General features: G+C 49.5%; 1 protein-coding gene across 1 annotated transcript in view; it reads left to right on the top strand.

Moving 5' to 3' along the window:
• The first annotated feature begins 5,073 nt into the window (after nucleotides 1–5,073).
• The window catches only part of UROC1 (urocanate hydratase 1), a 36,138-nt gene continuing 21,359 nt past the window's right edge, over nucleotides 5,074–19,852 (top strand). The window contains exons 1-6 of the mRNA XM_003796182.3: nucleotides 5,074–5,254; nucleotides 14,762–14,892; nucleotides 15,849–15,942; nucleotides 16,793–16,852; nucleotides 17,181–17,309; nucleotides 17,439–17,500. Coding sequence (XP_003796230.1) covers nucleotides 5,129–5,254; nucleotides 14,762–14,892; nucleotides 15,849–15,942; nucleotides 16,793–16,852; nucleotides 17,181–17,309; nucleotides 17,439–17,500 — 602 coding nt within the window. The 5' untranslated portion in view covers nucleotides 5,074–5,128. The remainder of the gene's footprint in view (nucleotides 5,255–14,761; nucleotides 14,893–15,848; nucleotides 15,943–16,792; nucleotides 16,853–17,180; nucleotides 17,310–17,438; nucleotides 17,501–19,852) is intronic.

Raw genomic sequence — 19,852 nt, 5'->3', positions numbered from 1 at the left:
GCGGATGGGGCTCTGCAGTAGGCCCCAATTCTTAAGCTGCTCTTGAAAAATCTGGCAACTCCAAAGGCTGCTGCTCCCACTTTCCAGCTGTGTGAGATAGGTCCAGTGGGATCACAATGTTTTGAAGATTCAGTGACATCTGGGAGATGTTTGTGGTGAGTCCCATAAAATAATTAACTTATTTTATGGCTACTGCCTATGTCAGGCAACAGGCTCTGGTTTCTGTTACAGTGGTAATGTAGAAATTCTTTCCTGTTTTACAATTATTTAAGTTTTAAAAGGTCTATTTAGTTCTTCTGGCTTTAAGAGATGGGTCCAAATGGTGAGGGTGGTTCTCAAATGGCAGAGGGATGGGAAACCCTGCCTGGTCTTGTGGAACCTACCATTCATTCCTAGACTGGCCCAGGATCCTGAGATCCTGAGTCCTCCTCCTCTGCCAGGTCCAACTTTCTTCCAAACCTGCATTTCTAGGTCTCCTCAAGTCTGCACCTCAGTCCCCTGTCCCCTGCCCAGGGAGTAGTCAGTGCTAGTGTTGGCCTTCTGGGCTGCCACCTGGTGGCCAATGTTGAGAATAACATTTCCGTTCATCTTTGAACTGCGATGTCTGATGTTCAAGGAGATGGGCACCTGGGGGCTTAGGAACTGACCGGGGTAGATCTTGGGTCTCAGGGTGTGTGGGAGTGCAGATGCCTGGCTAGAGAAGACACCCTCTCATGGGGTCTTGATCCATGAATGAATGGATCAAAACCCACTCTGTGCCTCAGCTCCCATGGAGGGAACAAACTGATAGCATCTGCCCTCATGGAATTTCCATTACAGGGGAGTGTAGGAAGCTGGAAGAAATAAGTGCTGCAATGAATGGTTCCCTCTATGAAGAGCGTAAAGCAGGTTAAAGGGATGGGAGGGGAAGGCCTGGGGAGAAGGTGATGTGCCTCAGAGATGGGGCTCTGGGGAGGAGCAGGTTTGTGGGTGTATGGGGTGGAGTTTTTCAGGAAAGGAATAGCCCTGGCAAGGGCCCTGAGGTGATATTTCAGCTGCTAAGTAACACATTGCCATAACATTTATGGGCTTAAGACAACCATTTACATTTTGTGAATCAGGAATTGGTGGTGCTTCTCACCGGGGAGGGGGTGTCATGCTATAGCAGTCAGATGGCAGCTAGCTGGGATGCTGACCAGGTGGGACACCCTGATGGCTGGTGGTTTGGATGAACCAAGGACTCCCCAGCACTCCAGCCTGCAGGAGCCTTGCTGACCTGGCCTGGGGCTGCCAACTATTGGTTACCTGAAAATCACAAAGATAGGCTCAGAGTCAGGAGTTGGGGGCCAAGGATTTCTGAGTATGATTTAAAACCATGGTTGAGAGCAACAGGCAACTCTGGTGTGGATGAGAGTGGATGAGGGGAGGTCAGAGAGGCAGGAGGGAGTGTGCATCCCCAAGGGCTCTGTGTAGGGATAAGCACCCCATGCTCAGACATCCCGTCTGCAGTTCCTTTTCCCTGCGTCTCCGATCAGAAGCTCCAAGAACACTTTCTCCCATCAGAGGCTCCAAGAACACTTTCAGCTCTGTGCATCATGGGTTGCAGTGGGGATTTTTGGAAGCACAATGGAAGCTGACCATGAAGAACCACTAAGTGATGATGCAGCCTCCACTGCTCTGCTGGCCCAGGGACGGGGTGGGGCCAGGTGAGGGCGGGAGCTATCTCTCTGCTTTTCTGATAGAGGCAACCATTGGGGGAGTAACATCTCATCTGGTGCTTATTCTGTGCCAGGCTCTGTCCAAAGCCCTTCACATGTGTTGTTCCCTCTGATCCTCAGGTGCATCCCATGAAGTCCTGTTTCTACTTTCATTTTACAGGTGAGGAAACTGAGGCACTGAGAGGTTAAGTAACTTACCAAGGGCACACATCTAGAGAGTGGTATTGCCAGGATTTAAACCTAGCGGTCTGCCGTATCTCATCTCTGTGAGATCGTCATCGCTTCACAATGTCTGTCTGTTTATTTTTAAATTAAACTACTTATTTTGAGATGCCTAGATCTAGGCGCAGTTGTAGCAATAACACAGAGAGACCCCATGTCCCCTTTGCCCAGTTCCCTCCCGATGGTAATGTCTTGCGAAGCTGCAGCTGGACTGCACAGCTATGTCCTGAGATGCATCATCCGCCCGTCTTCTGTACAGTGTTAGAAACATTAAAAAACTTGATTGCAGGCATTTAAAAATCAGGAGGTTTCAGAAAAGCTGTTGGGTTTTTGGCCTCTCTTAAGCCATCAGGTAGGGAGGCTTCCGGAAAAGCAAATCCCAGCCAAGGTTTCAGTGCAGGTAGTTTATCCAGGATGTGAGAAGTGAGGCCAGGAAGGGGAAGCATTAGCTCCCAAGGCAGCACAGCCCAGGCTGCTGGGGACCCTGGGCAGGGAGCGTGCTGCCCCCAACCCATCCTCAGAGATCAAGGGACCCAGGGAATGGGAGGGGGCAGGTGGCAGAGGTCAGGCTGTGTGACTTCCATCTCAGGTGCTCTGTACCTTTGGCCTGCAGTAGAGCCTGGTGCAAGAAGGTGCTCTCTCCATTGTGCTGGATGGATGGAGCAATAGCAGACAGCGGGGCTGCCCTCCAGGCATCCCCCTGCTGGGGAGGACCCTAGTGGATGAGGAACAACCTTCTTCCTCTATATTCACACATGAAGCACAGCACAGTCTGGGGACCAGCATATGGTCACCTCACATGTGAAATTTTGTCCCCACCAAAAAGGAGTTCTCCCACAGAGCTGGGTGTCCTCCAACTCAATTTGATCCTGGTATGAACCACTTGGGGATAGTGTGGGTTGAGGGCCCAGTCTCACAAGACTACTTCTCCCCACGTTAGATGCCAATGGCAAACCTCAGACAGTGACCTGTGCACCAGCCAACTGCTGCAAATTGGGAATCCCCTTGACCTCTTTCTAGGATTCGATTAATTTGCTAGGATGGCTCACAGAGCTCAGGGCAACACTGTTGTTACTAGCTTATTATAAAGTGTATTACGAAGGCCATCACTGTACGGCCGGGTGGAGAGATGCACAGGGCAGAAGGCCCGGGGCTGCTGCACCTTCTATGAAGGACACAGCTGAACAGCCGGGTAGAGGGATGCACAGGGCAGAAGGCCCAGGGCTGCCACAACTCACTGCCTGCCACCCTTCAGGGACTTGCATGTTCAGCTGCCCAGAAGCTCTTCTGAATCCTGTCCCTCTGGGGTTTTATGGAAACTTCTCTGTCAGTCAAATGCAGAGATGGGGATTAGGTCCAATGAGCTTTATTATTAGAAGGCCAGCAATCTGGAGAGCGGCGAGAGCGGCCCCTCAAATCTGTTCTGCCTCAGTTACAAGTCTAATAACTTTTATAATGAAATACCACGAACCAAACCTAGGAAATTTTAACTTTATCTCATAGGAAGTAACATCCAGGTAGTCTCCATTCTAATCGTGAGAAATGTTTAAACGGCAGAAAGGTGATTTTTACTTTAACAAAATATTTAAGAGACTCATTTAAAAAAAGTCAAATCATCAAAGTAACATTTACTCTGCCAGTTCACAACACCTATTGTCTAAGTGTGACTACATCCCAACATCCTCATAATCACGGTGAAACCTTAACTAGATAATCACAGAAGATGTGCGGGGAAGGCGGAGCAGGCTAGGTCTGCTGCACTGCCTCAGCTCAGCTTCTCAGATTTCATCTTGCAGACTGCTTTTCTGGCTTCAGTTGGCCATGGGTGATCAACTTAACTTTTAGCCTCCCTCCTGTCCCTGGGGCTGAAAATTCCAACCCTCTAACTATAGATTGGTCTCCCTGGCACCCAACTCCCATCCTGCAATTACACAGCAGCCAGCAGGAGTTGCCTCATTAGAGCAAAAATTGCTCCTGTCTCCCAGGAAATTCCAGGGGATTTGAGAGCTCTGTGTCAGAAGGTCTCATCACTCAGGAAATTACCAAGGTCTCAGGGCCTAGGGGCTCTGTGTCAGGAACCAAGTGAAAGACCAAATCTTAGGACCAACGCTTAGGAAGCTGTCTCAGGAATGGGGCAGAGACCAAGATGTATTTCTTATTCTGTCACAATTCCATGCCCAAAACTGGTACCTGCTTGTGCTGTGACAGCGGGAGTTGCCTCAAGGGCAGCTGGAGCAGAAGGCTCACATCCCAGCCCCTCCCATGACTAGCAGTAAACCTTGGGCACCTCCTTCCACTTTGGTTTCCTTATCTGTAAAGTGGGACAGTGAGCCTGTCAGGACCAATGGGAGGAGGAGGCAAGCTGACTCTTGGAGAGTAGACACCCAGAAGGCACAGCTGGCCTTCCCCTTCTCTCCACCAGCCCTGGCTGGGCCTTGCATAATTGCTCTCGCTGAAGCCTGGGCAGTTAATTAACCACCCATTGTGCAGGCTGGGATAGGCTGAAGGCACTGTCCTGGCCAAGAGCAGAGCTGGGCCCACAGCCAGGCATGCTGTTTCCCCAGGAGCACTGGGATTCAACTGTAGCCACTTCCTGGCTGTGAGAGTGAGACCTGGGCCTCGGTTTCTCCACCTGTAGTAGCAGGCTAAGGAAGAGTACTTTCTGGCAGATTGTTAATGGATTTGGGCATGAGGGTCATGTCCCAGGCAGGTCCCTTGGGAAGAGCTTTGGGAATGAGGTACACCTGCTGCCAGGGGTCCTGCACACCGGCCAGGTGGCAGGGAGAGGCTATTCACACTCTGTGCCACATTCGATGTCACCTGGGTCCTTATCAAAACACAAATTTCAGCATCACTTGCTTGGTGTAACGCCCCCCTAAAACTGCCAGAGAAACACAAACTAGGACCCTCCAGGCCTGCACAATTGCATCATGGAAAACATGACCCCCAAAGCAATATGCCACTTGAAAGGGCAAATCTCCCCTTGAATGAACCTGTCTTTCCCCCCAGAACACTGCCCTCCCCCAAGTCAACACTGCAGGCAGCTCACCTGGAGGCCAGTGACCTCTGAGCTGCACATGGCTCATTGTGCAGGCCTTGGGCCCAATGAGGGCTGGGGAGGTGGCTCTGGGGCTGGAGTCCCTGCCCTGGAGGGCTCTGACTGCAGTGTCTTCCTGGCCTTCCAGGTGCCGGCTCAGTCTCAGCTAGACATGTCCTGCCTCCAGGCACTGTGCTCTGGCCTTCCTCTGAGGCCTCTCCCGGAGAACCAAGGTCTCTGGGCTGGGGTGCCACATGCCCCTGTCAGGACTCCTGGCCTCAACTTTGAGGAGAAGCAGGTAAGAAATGGGACCTATGCCCCCATGCCCTCCAGCAGGTCTGTGTGGGTACCCTACTTCCCGCTGCGGCTCCTTAACTGCCCACCCCCCAGCAGTTCTCAACCTGTGGGTCGAGACCCTTTTGTAACAATGAAAATACATCGTGGCATTAGGAAGGCTGAGAACCACGGCTCTAGGGGCTTCCTGGGGGGTGGAGGTGATGGTGTGTTCTTTGGAGCTTCTGATCGGAGACGCAGGGGAAAGAACTGCAGACGGAATGATGATTTAAGGGAGACCGGGACTCGCTCTGGTCGGCGGCCCAGCTAAACTTTACTGATTACCTTATATACTTTCAAACATTCAGTAAGAATTTAACACACATACAAAGAAGTGAAGTAACATTAGGAAGCTACCATTTAAGATTACAATTTAGTGTGAAGGCTGAGGAACACATATACAATTGATTTTGTTTAGAGTAAAAACATAAGAGAGACTGGCTGTCTGTTCCTTTTAGCCCAAATGGAAACTAGTGATTATAATGTTCATGAATGAGGAAGGCAGAGAATAGAACCCAATGCTCGAAGACCGGTCTGTCCACCCCCAGCTGCGACCCTGGCTGATTCTCCACACCTCCCAGAGAGAGACTTTTCTGCATATTCCTGCATATCTATAGGCAGGTACAGAAGCTCGATCTTCAAAGAAATGCTTCTCAGAATCAATCTCCTGGAGGAGTACATTGAAGCGAACTGCCATGTCTGAGCAAGGGGAGCTTATCTCCTACATGGGGGTGTGATCCGTGCTGCTTTCTGTCACTCTCAGCATCTCTTGGATGCAGCCATCCTTGGGTGCAGGAATTCCGTCCCCATTTACAGATGAGGACCCTGAGGCTCCAGGTCACCCATCCAGTAAGTGGAGGCACTGTGGCTACCTTCAATGTGAGGAAGAGCTGGGCAGGTGTGAAGTGTCCCGTAGTAAACACAGACTGTGTACTTTGTCCAGGTCCCAATGCCTGTGGACTTTTACATTCTACTTCACACTAGGTTAGCTCACAGAGCCTCAGACTCCTTCGGGTCAAGCGATCCTCCCACCTCAGCCTCCAGAGTAGCTGGGACTACAGACATATGCCACCATGCCTGGCTAGTTTTTTGTTTTGTTTTGTTTTGTTTTGTTTTGTTTTTAATTCTTGTAGAGATGGATCTTGTCATGTTGCTCAGCTGGTCTCCAACTCCTGTCTTTAAGTGACCTTCCTGCCTAGGTCTCCCAGAGTGCTGGGATTCCTGGTGTGCCCCCACCCACTCAGCTAGTGTTTCCTTTGTGAATGCCCCTCTCGGCAAACCTGCCAGTGAATGTGCAGAGGTGAGGCTAGAACACTGTTGGGGGCAAAAGGGAGCTGGGGAGGGTTAGGGCTGAGGCCAGGTGTCTGCTCACCTGATTGTCCTCCTTCACCTTTGAGAAACAGGCTGAGGAGGGAGGTTGGCTGGCCTGGGGGTCCCCATGCTGCCCAGCCCCTCAGCAGGTCACTGGCATGTAGGAACCTCGCTTCCCTCACTTGTAAACTGGGATGAAAAGGTCTAACTACAGGGGTGCGGAGACAACCAGATGGAAGGAAGCAGGTGACAGGTGGCAGAGGTTTTTACCTACTTCTTCTTTACCCCCAGTTACTCAAGAGTTTCAGGAACCGTGAGGGGAAAGTGGAGAGTAAAATGTTAGAAGAGGAACCCCAGCCCCAGTGAAGACCACTGCCCTTCAGATGACTGCCCTGGACTGCCCAGCAGAGGGCTGGCACTGGGAAAGGGGGAGGGCAGAGTGGTGGAGGGGCAGCTCTGGGGCTGGGGCGGGGAGGGGGGCTGATGGGATAGAACAGGGTGGGAGGTGGGGCATCCTGCCCCTTGGCTCAGCCAGTGGCTATCCAGGCACTGGTTAATGTTTTTTTTCCCCTTGGTCACCTCCCTGCTGGGCACCAATGGCTTGACCTTCATCCTTTGGTCATGAGGGCATGGAGGAGCCTGCCAACTGCCGGGCTCAGGTGCTCTCTGTGGCTGTGTGATGGTGATTAGCTCCCAGAGCACCTGTGCTGGGAGAACCAGCAGGCCACTCACGTTGCTCATGACTGCCCACCACCTGCTTGAAGGACACGAAACCCTGGGAATAGGGACAACTTGTTGTTTGGGGACTCTGAGCCTGAAGGGGTTCCATCTTCCCTCTGGTGCTAGGGCCGCCAGCCTGCGGCTGTCCTGGAGCCCTGCAATGGCTCCCTGCACAGCTTGCTTTGTGCTGTGCTTGTTTTCTTTTTCTATTTAAATACATTTCTTTGATTTTTGACATAAATTTCCAAGACGATTTTATAAGAAGTCAGATATTATGAACATGTACGTTCCCAGTTCACTTCCCCATGTCACTGTGGCCATTTTTGGACCCATCCTCCCCAGACACACTCTGAACCTATCAGGTGCTCAGAGCGTCTGCATTTCCTGGAGACTGTGCCAGCTCCATCCAGACCTCCTCAGTGCCCTGAGAGTCGCCTCATCTCTGAACAACTCCCCAGACCCCCCTAGTGCCCTGAGAATCGTCTCATCTCTGAACAACTCTGTCCTGACCCCCTTAGTGCCCTGAGAGCTATTCATCTCTGAATAGCTCCCCAGATCCCCTTAGTATAAGGTGACCAGATTTTAACATTGGTAAAGCAGGACACCATTGATGGGGGGGGTTTCTTAATTAAAAATTTGGTCTATATAGAGCAACAAAAATTTTCATAGAACGCAAAAATAGTATTGTAATATATGTTTTTTAATTTCAACATAAGTACAATTTACAAATATAATACATTAAAAAATTACGTATAGTATTATTTTATTCTTTGGCATATTTCTCATTTGAGTGAATTTTTTTTAGTAGATTGCTGTTGTTATTTAAAAAGTCACGAAATTTTTCACAAGAATTTGTTAAATTATATTTCACACATAAATGGCTTTCAAAGTCTCAACACTTAATTGTGATTTTTCTGATGTCCACACTTTATTTACCGTAGAAAAAGCGCGTTCAGTCGCAGCATTAGTTCCTGGTAAGGACAGCATGTATCCCATAATTTTTAGTGCATTATTGTATGGAACATGGTTTGTTTCAAAATGATGAAATATTTCTAACCATTTGTTCTCTATTGTGATTTCTGCTGATGCCCAAGATTTAACCTTTTCCTTATCAATCTATTTTTTTGATAATGATACCTCATAAATCATAAGTGTCACTTTCAAGGCTGGGGCTAGACTTTTTGCTGCCACTATAAAATATAAATAATATGAGTACTGTCTGCTAAATTCATGAAAGAAATAAATAAACTGCTTACCTAAATTATCTGAGGAGCTGGTTTGTTGACATCACTTGTTTAACTAGCACTAGCATGCAGTATGATGTGTATCGTCTGAGAGACAGTTACAAAATGTTTTCGTCATTGTCAATGCCAAAAAATGCCATTGTTCATTAAGTCCAAACAATGGTGGTCGAATTCTAACAACTGATCAACAATGCGAACTTTGATAAGCAGTTCTCAATAATCAGTTCTCAACAATTACTTGTTATTAAAGTTTATCATTATAAAATTAACAAAAATAATATAAAACTCATATCCTGGCAAAATAGCCACATAGCAGCTGAAAATCGTATATTCCCTTCCCGTTCTCCCGCCATTCCCTAGCTTGTCGTGCATTCTTTCCAAAAATCGGGACTTTTTAAAAATGCTGTAGGACATGGGACAAACTGTTAAAAATTGGGACTGTCCCACCAAAAGCAGGACATCTGGTCACCTTACCTTAGTGCCCTGAGAATCGCCTCATCTCTGAACAGCTCTGTGCTGACCCCCTTAGTGCCCTGAGAGTCACCTCATCTTTGAACAGCTCTGTCCTGACCCCCTTAGTGCCCTGAGAGTCGCCTCGTCTCTGAACAGCTCCATCCTGACCCCCTCCGTGTGGGTGTGCAAGTGTCGGGCAGAGGAGGGCACCCTCCACGCGAGCATGCAGGCATTGGGTAGGGGAAGGTGCCTTCCGTGCGGGCGTGCGGGCGTCAGGTAGGGGAAGGTGCCCTCCGTGCGGGCATGCGGGTGTCAGGCAGGGGAGGGCGCCCTCCATGCGAGCATGCAGGCATTGGGTAGGGGAAGGTGCCCTCCGTGCGGGCGTGCGGGCGTCAGGCAGGGGAGGCTCATTTATGGTGCAGGTGACAGGTGCCCAAGGCAGAATTCTTACTGTGCCTATAGTAAGTGCTGTGAGAAATCACCACAAATGTAAAGGCTTAGAACAACAAAAATTTATTCTCTCATATGCTAGGGGTCAGAAATCTGAAATGGGTTTCACTGGGCTAAAATCAAGAAATATTAGTGAAAAGTACTGATTTAAAAATCACGCTTGTTCCTTTGCTTTCTTATTGTACCACATGAGCCTCAGTTTGGGTCACAAAAATTATATATCAGATTGTCCTGATTTATGTTTTACAGATTTGAAAAGTTCATAATGGATCTTTAGTAGCATTAAATATAAAGTGTTGGATTAAAAAAATGCAGCAGGCCTTTGTTCCTTCTGGAAGAGAGGACTCGTCTCCTGGCCTTTTTTAGCCTCCAGAGGCCACTGCTTTCCTTGGCGTGGGGCCCCTCCCTCCAGCTTTTTTATTTATTTATTTATTTTTTGAGACAGAGTCTCACTTTGTTGCCCTCAGTAGAGTGCTATGGGGTCACAGCTCACAGCAACCTCAAACTCTTGGGCTCAAGGGATCCTTTTGCCTCAGCCTCCCAAGTAGCTGAGACTACAGGCGCCTGCCACAATGCCTGGCTATTTGTTGTTGTTGTCATTGTTGTTGTCATCTAGCAGGCCTAGCCCAGGTTCAGACCTGCCAGCCCCAGTGTATGTGGTCCGCGCTGTAACCGCTGAGCTACGGGCACCGAGCCCCCTCCTTTAAGCTTTAAAACCAGCAATTCAGGATCCTCAACTGTGTGTCACATCACTCTGACACTCTGCTTTTGTCCTCATGTCTCCTTTTCTGAGTTGGACCCTCCTGCTTCTCTCTTACAAGGACCCCGTGACTTCCTAGGGGCTACTTGAATAATCTAGGATAATTTCCCCATCCTAAGATTCTTACGTCCATCACATCTGCAAAGACCCTTTTCCATATCGGGTGATACACTCACAGGTTCTGGGGATTAAGATGTGGACATCTTTGCAGGAGGGAATGTCTACAATACCATCAGATGCCTAGAGCTCTCTGGAGCCAGCTCTAAGCCACTAAGCCTAAGATTCTTGTGTCTGGTACAGTGTGGGATGGTAGGTGTCTTTAGAATAGTCTATTCAATTTCAACGTTTCAACATCTGCTATTTCCGTCAGAACCACTGGTAGCACATGTTATATGACTACCAGATTCAGTCACACCGGTGAAAACCCATTCCTGACATTCTTACACTGTGTGGCCACTGCTGGCACACACTGAGTTGTGTAGAGCTGCAGTGCATTGGCATTCTGTCAGCCCACTAGCTGACCTGGGTGTGAATTCCCAACTAGCATGTTGGCTGCCTTTCCCTGTGCATTCCGTGGCATTTTAAAATAAACTGAAGACTTCAGAATAAAGAAGCTGCGAGGGCAGGATGTGCTGGGTATTTGGAGAGAAGGGCTAGGGAAGGGGCGATCAAGAAATACTTCCCAAGTTCTAGCTCTGGGAGCCCGAAAAGTATTAATAATAGATGGGAGAGGGCACCTGGCACCTTCTAAATATACAGCTGAGTGGCCAGTGCCAAAAGAGGAGGAGACTGACTGGGGTGGTGACCTGCGCACACACACAGGCTAGCAGGTGGCAGGACTGGATACAGGCTCAGCAGTGCCCGCTGTCCCATGGTCATCAGGAAGCAGCTAACTCCATCACTCCTCCTAGCCTGTCCAGCCCCATCACACCTCCCAGCCTGTCCTCACGGAGCCTGAGATACAGCACCTGGCTCTAACCTTCTGACCCTTTCCCATGGGGCAGTGCCCCTCGAGTGTCCACTGAAATGCACCCATCTCTGCTAGGCTCTCCTTGGCCCATGGAGGCACCTGGACCACCCCTCCAGGCCCACCTGCCACAGGGCTGCTGCAGAACCCTGGGCAGGTCCCAAAACCTGCATCATTTTCTCAGCTTAATGCTGACAACTTTCCCCAATCAGAGGTTTAGAGTATTAAATCAAGGCCAGCAAAAGGAGCCTTTCCCCTTCACTTAAGATACATTTATTGCATGCTTATTATGTAATTCCAGACATAGGAGATGAAGTATTTACAACTTGCTTGAACGTGAAATTGCAGCTAAGAAGACAATTAAGTTCTTGAACTCATCCTAGAAAAAGTGCTATTTACCTCATTGCTGAATATCACTAAATCACTACAGTTGCCTCTGAAATACTCCCGTCGGCCATCTGGTGACTGCAGTGATATTCAGCAATGAGGTATGGAGCACTTTTTCTAGGATGAGTTCATGAGCTTAATTTTCAGAACTTGTAGTTTATCCTAGGAATAAAAACCTTTGATATGGAGTAATTAACATTAAAACGTATTTAGACTAAATTACTGAATTTCAGAGAAAGAAAAATTCAGTGGTAAGGAAATAGAAATTTTATACTGAGGAAAAATGGAGCCAACAGCAATTGTGTGCTGTGTCTAGGATTTGGACCCTGGCGCATTCTTCATTTCCAAGAAGGTCAAGTTGCTTGGACATTTCACTTTTTAAAATGTCTGAGTCATTTCCATCAACTAACCCAATTCTAAAATCCTTTTTTTTTTTTTTTATTAAATGATAGCTGTGTACATTAATGCAATTATGGGGTACAGTGTAGTGTTTTCATATACAATTTGAAATATTTTCATCAAGCTGGTTAACATAGACTTTATGACATTTACTTATTGTGTTAAGACACTTATCATCGACATACTAACTTTTGTTGTGCTTTCTTGAGTTACATAATCATCTGAACAATGTTTTGAAATTATTTGGCATGGCAGAATTACAAAAGAGGTCTTCCTTGCCTCCAATGTTAGTAAAAAGGGCCTCAGAATGGTGGGGACAGTGGACCAGGCTGCAGCCATCGCCTGTCAGCAGGTTCTGAAGTCGGTTTAGGAGTCTCAGGCCATATTTATTAGAAAGTGAGATAAAAGAAGGTAGAAGGGGATAGGTCTATTAGAATTCATGTAGGAGAGTTAGATCATGCGCTATGGGGTGTGGGGATTTTCGTGTGTGTGATCCAGCATTTGAAAGCTTTTTCTTTAGTGTTTAGTTTTGCTGGCAAGCTCTGATTAGAAGATACGTACCATCTAAAAATCCCCAACCTGTGCATCGAGATGTAACACACGGGGAATGTCTGAAATCAGAAGTGCACTTCATAGACACGTGGGCATAACAATGCCCAGAGGCGGCCTTGGAGGGTGCTTACCACCGCGGCCTCCAACTGAACCCCTGGGCCGTGCCTGCTCTCACACAGCGCCACGGTGGGATTACGCAGCTTCTCCCTTCCAAATCAGCTTCTTTCCCTAAGGTTATGGGGGGAGAGCCAGCCCTTGGGGCTATGTAGCTGGGACTGTTCAAGACCATGGCTGAGGTACAGCAGTCCTCACAACAGAGTCCCAGGCCATTGGCATGGGCTCCTCCCAGCAGCTCATCAGAAACAAAGATGGGGGTTGTACCAGGACCTGGGTGATATGATGCCTGGGGAGCTAGAGATCCCAGCACAGGCATGTTCCATGCCCCTGTTCTTAGGGAAGAAACTCCGTTTTCTGAATAGCTTTTTCTAAGAGAAGGGCTTGTGTACTTCTGCTCCACAGGGCTGCTGCGAGAAAATGTACTAGAGGGTGGCTCTGAAGCCCCTTTCAAGTCTTCCCAAGCTTCCTGCCTGCACCTGCTCCCCACCCCCATGAATCGCCCCTCTTACGTACTCTCCTCCCACCCTGCCCTGCTCCAGGGATCCCTGTGTGCCCACCTGTCACTCAGCCCCAGGAGGCCTTAGCCCTGTGGCTCTTTCCCTCTTTACCCAGCCCTGGGCTCCTGGCTCCAGGGTGACCTGCTCCCAGCTGGGCTCCTGCCTCTCTGCCTCACTGGCATGTCAGCCATGGTCATGAACGTCCCCACTGTACCTCTCAGGGGCTGTCTTGGGCCCTTATCCTCCTGTCACCTCCTGCTTTCCTACCAGAGCCTGTGTCTCCTCCTAGCTATACCCCAGCACACCTCAGTGGGGTTTGTGGAGTGAGTGGGCACATTTACTGCATGTGGCCCCTTTTGACCCCTTGCCCTCAGAGTGGCTTGTTAGCCAGCGCTAGCTGGTTGAATAAATGGCCTCAACACCCACCCAGACACCTGAGCATCACCTTGAGTCCCATGTCCACTCCGTTCATTGCCACCCAGGGCTTCTGGCCCTCCTGGGACTTGGCATGACAGGCTGTGAGCAAGGAAACATAGGGCCAGCTATGAAAAGTTCTGGAAGGAAATGAAGATGGAGAGAGAGGGGGAGTCAGGGCAGGCCTCCAAGGAGGGGCTCCTAGGCTAAGGTGACCAGAGGTCCCGCTTTTGGTGGGACAGTCCTGATTTTTAACAATCTGTCCCTTGTCCCATGTCCCGTGGTGTTTTTAAAAAGTCCCAATTTTTGGAAAGAATGCACAACAAGCTAGGGAATGGCGGGACAAGGGGAAGAGAATATTTGGCTGCTGAAAAGGTTAATATAACTCCATTTGGGAATGAAGAGGTTAATGTAACTTCATTTGGAAATGAAAAGGCTAATGTAAACTCCCTACTCCCCTCCTGGGCAAGGTTGCCAGGTGGACCAGTGCCCTACTCCTTTGAGCCACCCTATGCATATTTTTTTAAATGTATTATATTTATAAATTGTACTTATGTTGAAATTAAAAATATATATATTACAATACTATTTTTGCATTCTATGAAAATTTGTGTTGCTCCATATAGACCAAATTTTTAATTAAGAACCCCCCCACCCCCACCCCGTCAATGATGTCCTGCTTTACCAGTGTTAAAATCTGGTCACCTTGTCCTAGACTGAGGCCCAAACGAGACAAGGGCCTCCAAGAGAAGTTAGGGTGGTAGAGGGAGCAGAGGTGGAGGAAGAGTGAGAGCAGAGGCCTGAGGCAGGACTGGAGCGTGTAGAGCCTCAGAAGACAGTGACTGCAGGGCATGTGGGGCTGCTTTCCCTAGTGGGGGATGAAGCCCTCGGGGCTGTCCTTTACCCTGCTGCCTGGCCCTGCCCCTAGGCTCTGCCCAGCCTCCAGTCTGCTGGCTGTGCTCTGTGCTGCAGGTGTGCAGTTGTTGTGCCGAGGCTGCCCCGACAGCAGAGAGTGCAGCTGGCCTCCATACTGGGTGCTAGTCCATCCCCCACTAGGTGTACCTTCGTGAAAGGGGGAGAGGAGACAATCAGGCAAAAATTCCTGTACAAAGGCCTGCAGTGAGAGCCAGGCAGTCTCTGTGTGGGGCAGAAGGGAGGAGGTGCTCGGCCTGGAGTGCAGCCCCTGCCCTGTCTCCCCCAGCTGGCCCTGAGGAATGCTCTGCGCTACTTCCCCCCGGACATCCAGGAGCTGCTAGCTCCTGAATTTGCCCAGGAGCTGCGACTGTATGGGCACATCTACATGTACCGATTCTGCCCCAACATTGAAATGAAGTGAGTGCTGGCGGGCACAGTGCCAGGGGCTGAGACGGGAGGAAGCTCCTGGGTGGGCCTGTTTGCAGATCAGGAACCTCAAAGAGTCAGCAGTGGGACTGTAGTGTGGTCCAGGCTGTCCATGCTGGGAGGCAGGGAGGTGGGGAGGCGGCCATGCTGAGTTGATGGGTGTTATGTGGGCACCTGGAGCCAAGAGCTGTGGAGCCCTCTCTGCTGTGGCCCCAAGCCTGGCTAGAAGATGGGGACCATCTCAGATAGTCCCTCTGGCCTGACCCACAACTCCTGGGCAGTATACAGTTCCAGAGCCAAATTGTATACCAACCCCCTTTCTGAGTACCGTGTCTTGCTCTGGAAAGGTGGGGAGGGCTGCAGGGAGGCCTGGCAGTGAGGCCTCCTCCTTCCCACTCTCCATAGGGGTCTTAAGCTGTAGTGTGCACAGCACTGCTGTGGGGCGCTTGGCCTCACCTCTGGCCCAGCAGTTCTGGGGTAGGGCTGGGGAATCTGCATTTCTAAGAGTGCCCAGAGCTGTTGCTTTGAGAGCCACTGTTCTAGAATATGCCAGGGGGCCAGACTTACCTTGAATCATCCCAGAGTGTGTTGGTGCAGTAAAGCAGCAACACTGTCCCTCATTCCCACAGGTGTCTCCTGGCCTGGCACCTGCTGTAGAATTGGTGCCCAGGAGAGTTGTCAAGTGAATGAAAGATCAAACTCTGCCCAGAGGGCAAGGCTTCTGGAAAGCAGGCATCATCCTCCCAAGTGGAGCCTGCCAGTGGGGAGAGGGGTGGTTGGGAAGTGTGAGGCTCAGATAACCTGGGCCTAGAGAGGGCTCCACAGTGCCCCACTGTGAGCTCCCCGCACAGCCTGCCCATACCTGTGTGGTCAGATGCCAGGCTGTGGCAGGGTGGGGAGCCTGTGGACTTGCTGTTGTCACCCTGGTTCTGGGCTTCCCTTCACAGGGCCTACCCGATCGAGCAGTACCCCTGCCGGGTGAGAGCTGCTGCCGCCATCATGCACATGATCATGAACAACCTAGACCCTGCAGTGGCCCAGGTAACAACCAGGGAAACTGAGGCAGAGCACTGTGCAGTAGATGTGGAACATGAGACACGCATGTTGTGGTTTTAAGCCTTAAACTTGGAAATACTTAGAGATTCACAGGAGGTTGCAAAGCTAGTCCAGAGAGGTCTCCATGCCCTCTCTCAGCTGCCCCGTGGGTTACATCTTCTGGGACTGGAGCCCAACATCAGAACCAGGACAGGAGCTTCATTACAGTGGAATTAAGTTTCCTGATAGCCACATGAAAAAGTAAAAGGAAATGTAATACTGTGTTTCATTTATCCTAATATATCCAAAATATTATTTTAACATGTGATCAATACGAATATTATTTGTGAGATATCTCACCGATTTCACACTGAGTCTAAAATGCATCACACATGGCGCCTGCCTATAAAAGCCTGTGGCCAGTATACTGGGTGGCATGGGCCTGGCCGCATGTGCCCATCTGGGCATCCTGTGACAGCTGTCAGGCACCTGTATCTCAGAAAGGGTAGCCTTGGTGTGTGTGTGTGGGGGGGGGGTCCCTGAGTTCCTTGGGGACCATATATTGCTGGAATTTGACCACTTCTCCTAGTAGGAGAGAACATCCTCAGCCCCTCTCAGGCCTTTGACCCCAGACCTCAAGGTGAGCCCTCAGCTTCATCACAGGCAGGGCCAGCGTTCTTACAGCCCAGCTGTCCCAAGGCCTCCCCCTCTGACTCCTCCCCTTGCCTCTACTTTGCCCCTAAATTCCTTGCCCCACTGGGCCCAGCTGAGGGTGGGTGCTGACCTTCCCCTCCCTGCCTGTGGCTCTAGGGGCCCCTCCAGGCCCTCATCTCAGGTGACACTGTGCCTTCTCCAGTTTCCCCAGGAGCTGGTGACGTATGGAGGAAATGGGCAGGTGTTCAGCAACTGGGCTCAGGTACGGGGGCCACGTGCCATGCCTGCATCCCACCAGTCACGCCCTCATGGCATCCTCTGGTCTCACAGCAACTTATAAACCCATGGTTGGAACTCAGGTGTCTGCCTCGCTGGCTTCTGAGGCTCTAGCACTGCAGATAACTTGGGGATGTTTCAGCCTGCAGGGGTGAGGGGTGCTGCTGGCTGTGCCAAGAGCCCCTAGGGCATAGCAGAGACCTGGGGGCCCGCTGAGGCCTACAGGAGCTCTCTGGGCCTGGGCAGTGGCTTGGGGGCCCAGTGTGGAGCACCATTTCCCCTGACAGAGGTGCTACACTGTGCTGTCTTTCCAGTTCTGGCTGACCATGTCCTACTTGTCGAAGATGACAGAAGAGCAGACTCTGGTCATGTACAGCGGGCACCCGCTGGGCCTCTTCCCCAGCAGCCCCAATGCCCCACGGCTGGTCATCACCAACGGGATGGTGGGTTTCCAGGCAGCTGGTGTGGTACCTGCCAGCCTTTGGGGGGCTGTGAGGGGAGGGAGGAGGGCCAGGTGCCCTTACTGCACCCCCACCCCTCGCCTACTGCCTGCCCCTATCCCTCTTTTCCAGGTCATCCCCAACTACTCCTCCAGGACAGAGTATGAGAAGCTCTTTGCCTTGGGGGTGACGATGTAAGTTACCGTTTCAATCTGCATGCATTGTTATAAAGCAATGTGGTGCCATTAAGTATAATTTCAGAAAAACGTGCACAATTGCAGCAGCGAAACAGTAGTTTGATGTATGTGCCTAAAATTTTAATATAGTTGAACATGCAATTTTGAATCCTGTCCTTTCCCAACTCTTTATTATGAACAATTTCAATCATGCAGATAATTGGCAGAATTTATGGTGAACGCTACCAAAATTCCGTGATTAATCTTCTACTGGACTCATTATCACGTGGCCATCTCTCTGTCCCTCTACCTACCCATTTAGCTTATTTCTGATGCAAATATTACTAACTAGAATTCAGTATTTGCTATTTTATTTTATTTTATTTCTTTTGGAGAGAAACCTGTGTGTACTCAGATTTTGTGCGTCCATGTGCTCCCTGTGACACCCTGACAGACAGCGCCCCTGTATAGCCCAAGCTCTGCCCAGCACAGGAGGCCACTGTTGCCCCAGAGAGCTTCCTCATGTCCCTGCCTGAGCGTTAACTTTCATCTGTGATAAAGTTAGTCCATGCTGCAAATGGAAAACTACTTTGTCAAGCATTGTAAACAGAAGGCGCCACAGCAGAAGGGGAACTCCTCCCCAGTGTATGGTGCCTCTCGTATCCTTGTAAACATTTTCTGTGCACACGGACTTACAGCTTAGGTGGCTGAGTCTTTGTCGGCCACCTCTGCACCCTGCATTTATCCCTTCAGCAACAAAACTTGTTCCACACAGGAAACACAGGTCTAACATATTCTTGCTTTACCTGCAGTGTTCAATGGTACTGTAGTTTATTTAGTTTATTAGGAAGCACTCGTGTGCTTCCTAATTTGGACTGTTTCCAGGTCCTTGGGATTATAAGTGACGCTGCAGTGAATGTCCTGATCTGTATATCTTTGTGGACCTCTGGGAGTGTCGCTGTAGGAGAATACCCATGTAAATACGGTCAAATCTGTAGTGCTAAGAGCCAGGTAACCAGGCCTCCGGGTAATACTTCATAATCATAATAGTGTCCACAATGTTTAGCTCCAGGGTGTGTGTGTAGGAGATGCCATCACATTTAAACATCTACACGTAACAGGTACAGTGAACACTGTCTGGGTGACAGGCACACTTACAACCAGGACTCAAACATTACAAAGATGATTCATGTAACCAAAAACATTCATACTTTAAAGCAGTGGTTCTCAACCTTCCTAAGGCTGCAACCCTTTAATACAGTTCCTTATGTTGTGGTGAACCCCAACTATAAAATTATTTGTTCTACTGTAATTTTGTTACTGTTATGAATCATAATATAAATATCTGATACACAGGATGGCCTTAGGCTACCCCTGTGAAAGGGTCGTTCGACCCCCAAAGGGGTCATGACCCACAGGTTGAGAACCACTGCTTTAAAGTAAAAAAAAAGTCTGCACATCTTCTGAAATAAGTGTCCTTATTAACCCATTTGGTGGAGGAAGAACTCGAGGCTTAGAAACCCGGTTACATCTTCCATTGACTATAGTGGTAGTAGTTCTTAGTGTTGTTATTATTATTATTAGGCCTGAAAACCTCTTCTGTGCTGGTGGAAGCAGCGCTGGAGGCAGAGGGATGGGGTCCACATCCTGGCCACTGCTTCCTGCCTGTGATCTTGGGCGGCCACCATGTTCCTCATAGATTTGAGATTAAAGTCTACCCGGGGTAGAGCTGCGGGAGCCAGGCCTGGTCCAGGTGCAGCATCTGAGGGTTTACCTTGGATGTTGTAAAGACGTTGATTAAAGAAAAGAAATGAATGGTCAGCAGAGATAGGGAAATGTTTAAATGTGTCACCAGTCTGAGCAATATTAGTTAAAGCAAAGCCTTTTCACAATCAGGTCACTATAAGGCTGATAAAAATGAAAATACAGATAACACCCAGTGCTGGTGAGAACATGGGGAAACAGGCAGTGGCAGGTTGTTGGTGGGTATCTGAGTCACAAGCCAGGCTGAGTGGCCAAGAAGGTGTCCATGTGGCAATGCATGCCAGAATTTCACCAATATAAACCTTCAACACCATAATTTTACATCTAAGAATTGTCTTGGGAGCAGCATGCAGCATATCAGTTGGGCACAAAGGATCTGAGTCAGTTCCCAGCCCTGCCACATGTCCCTATAGAACCTTGGAACTCAGGTCTTGTCTGCATGGAGGGGCTATTAATACTAAATAGTTCTAAATAGGTCCTGTCTCAGAGTTGTGTGAGAATCAATGACGTGAAAAAGGTAAAAGCCTCAGCATGGTGACACAAAGGGAGCCCTTAGTGCTTAGTGGATGTGGGCTCTGCCAGTGAGCACACTCCACTGGGGGGGGG

The sequence above is a fragment of the Otolemur garnettii genome, unplaced genomic scaffold (genome assembly GCF_000181295.1).
Source record: "Otolemur garnettii isolate 467f Iridium unplaced genomic scaffold, OtoGar3 scaffold00101, whole genome shotgun sequence".
NCBI classification, from domain to species: domain Eukaryota; kingdom Metazoa; phylum Chordata; class Mammalia; order Primates; family Galagidae; genus Otolemur; species Otolemur garnettii.
Note: the sequence above shows the minus strand (reverse complement) of the source record. Positions and strands in the feature narration are given on the sequence as shown.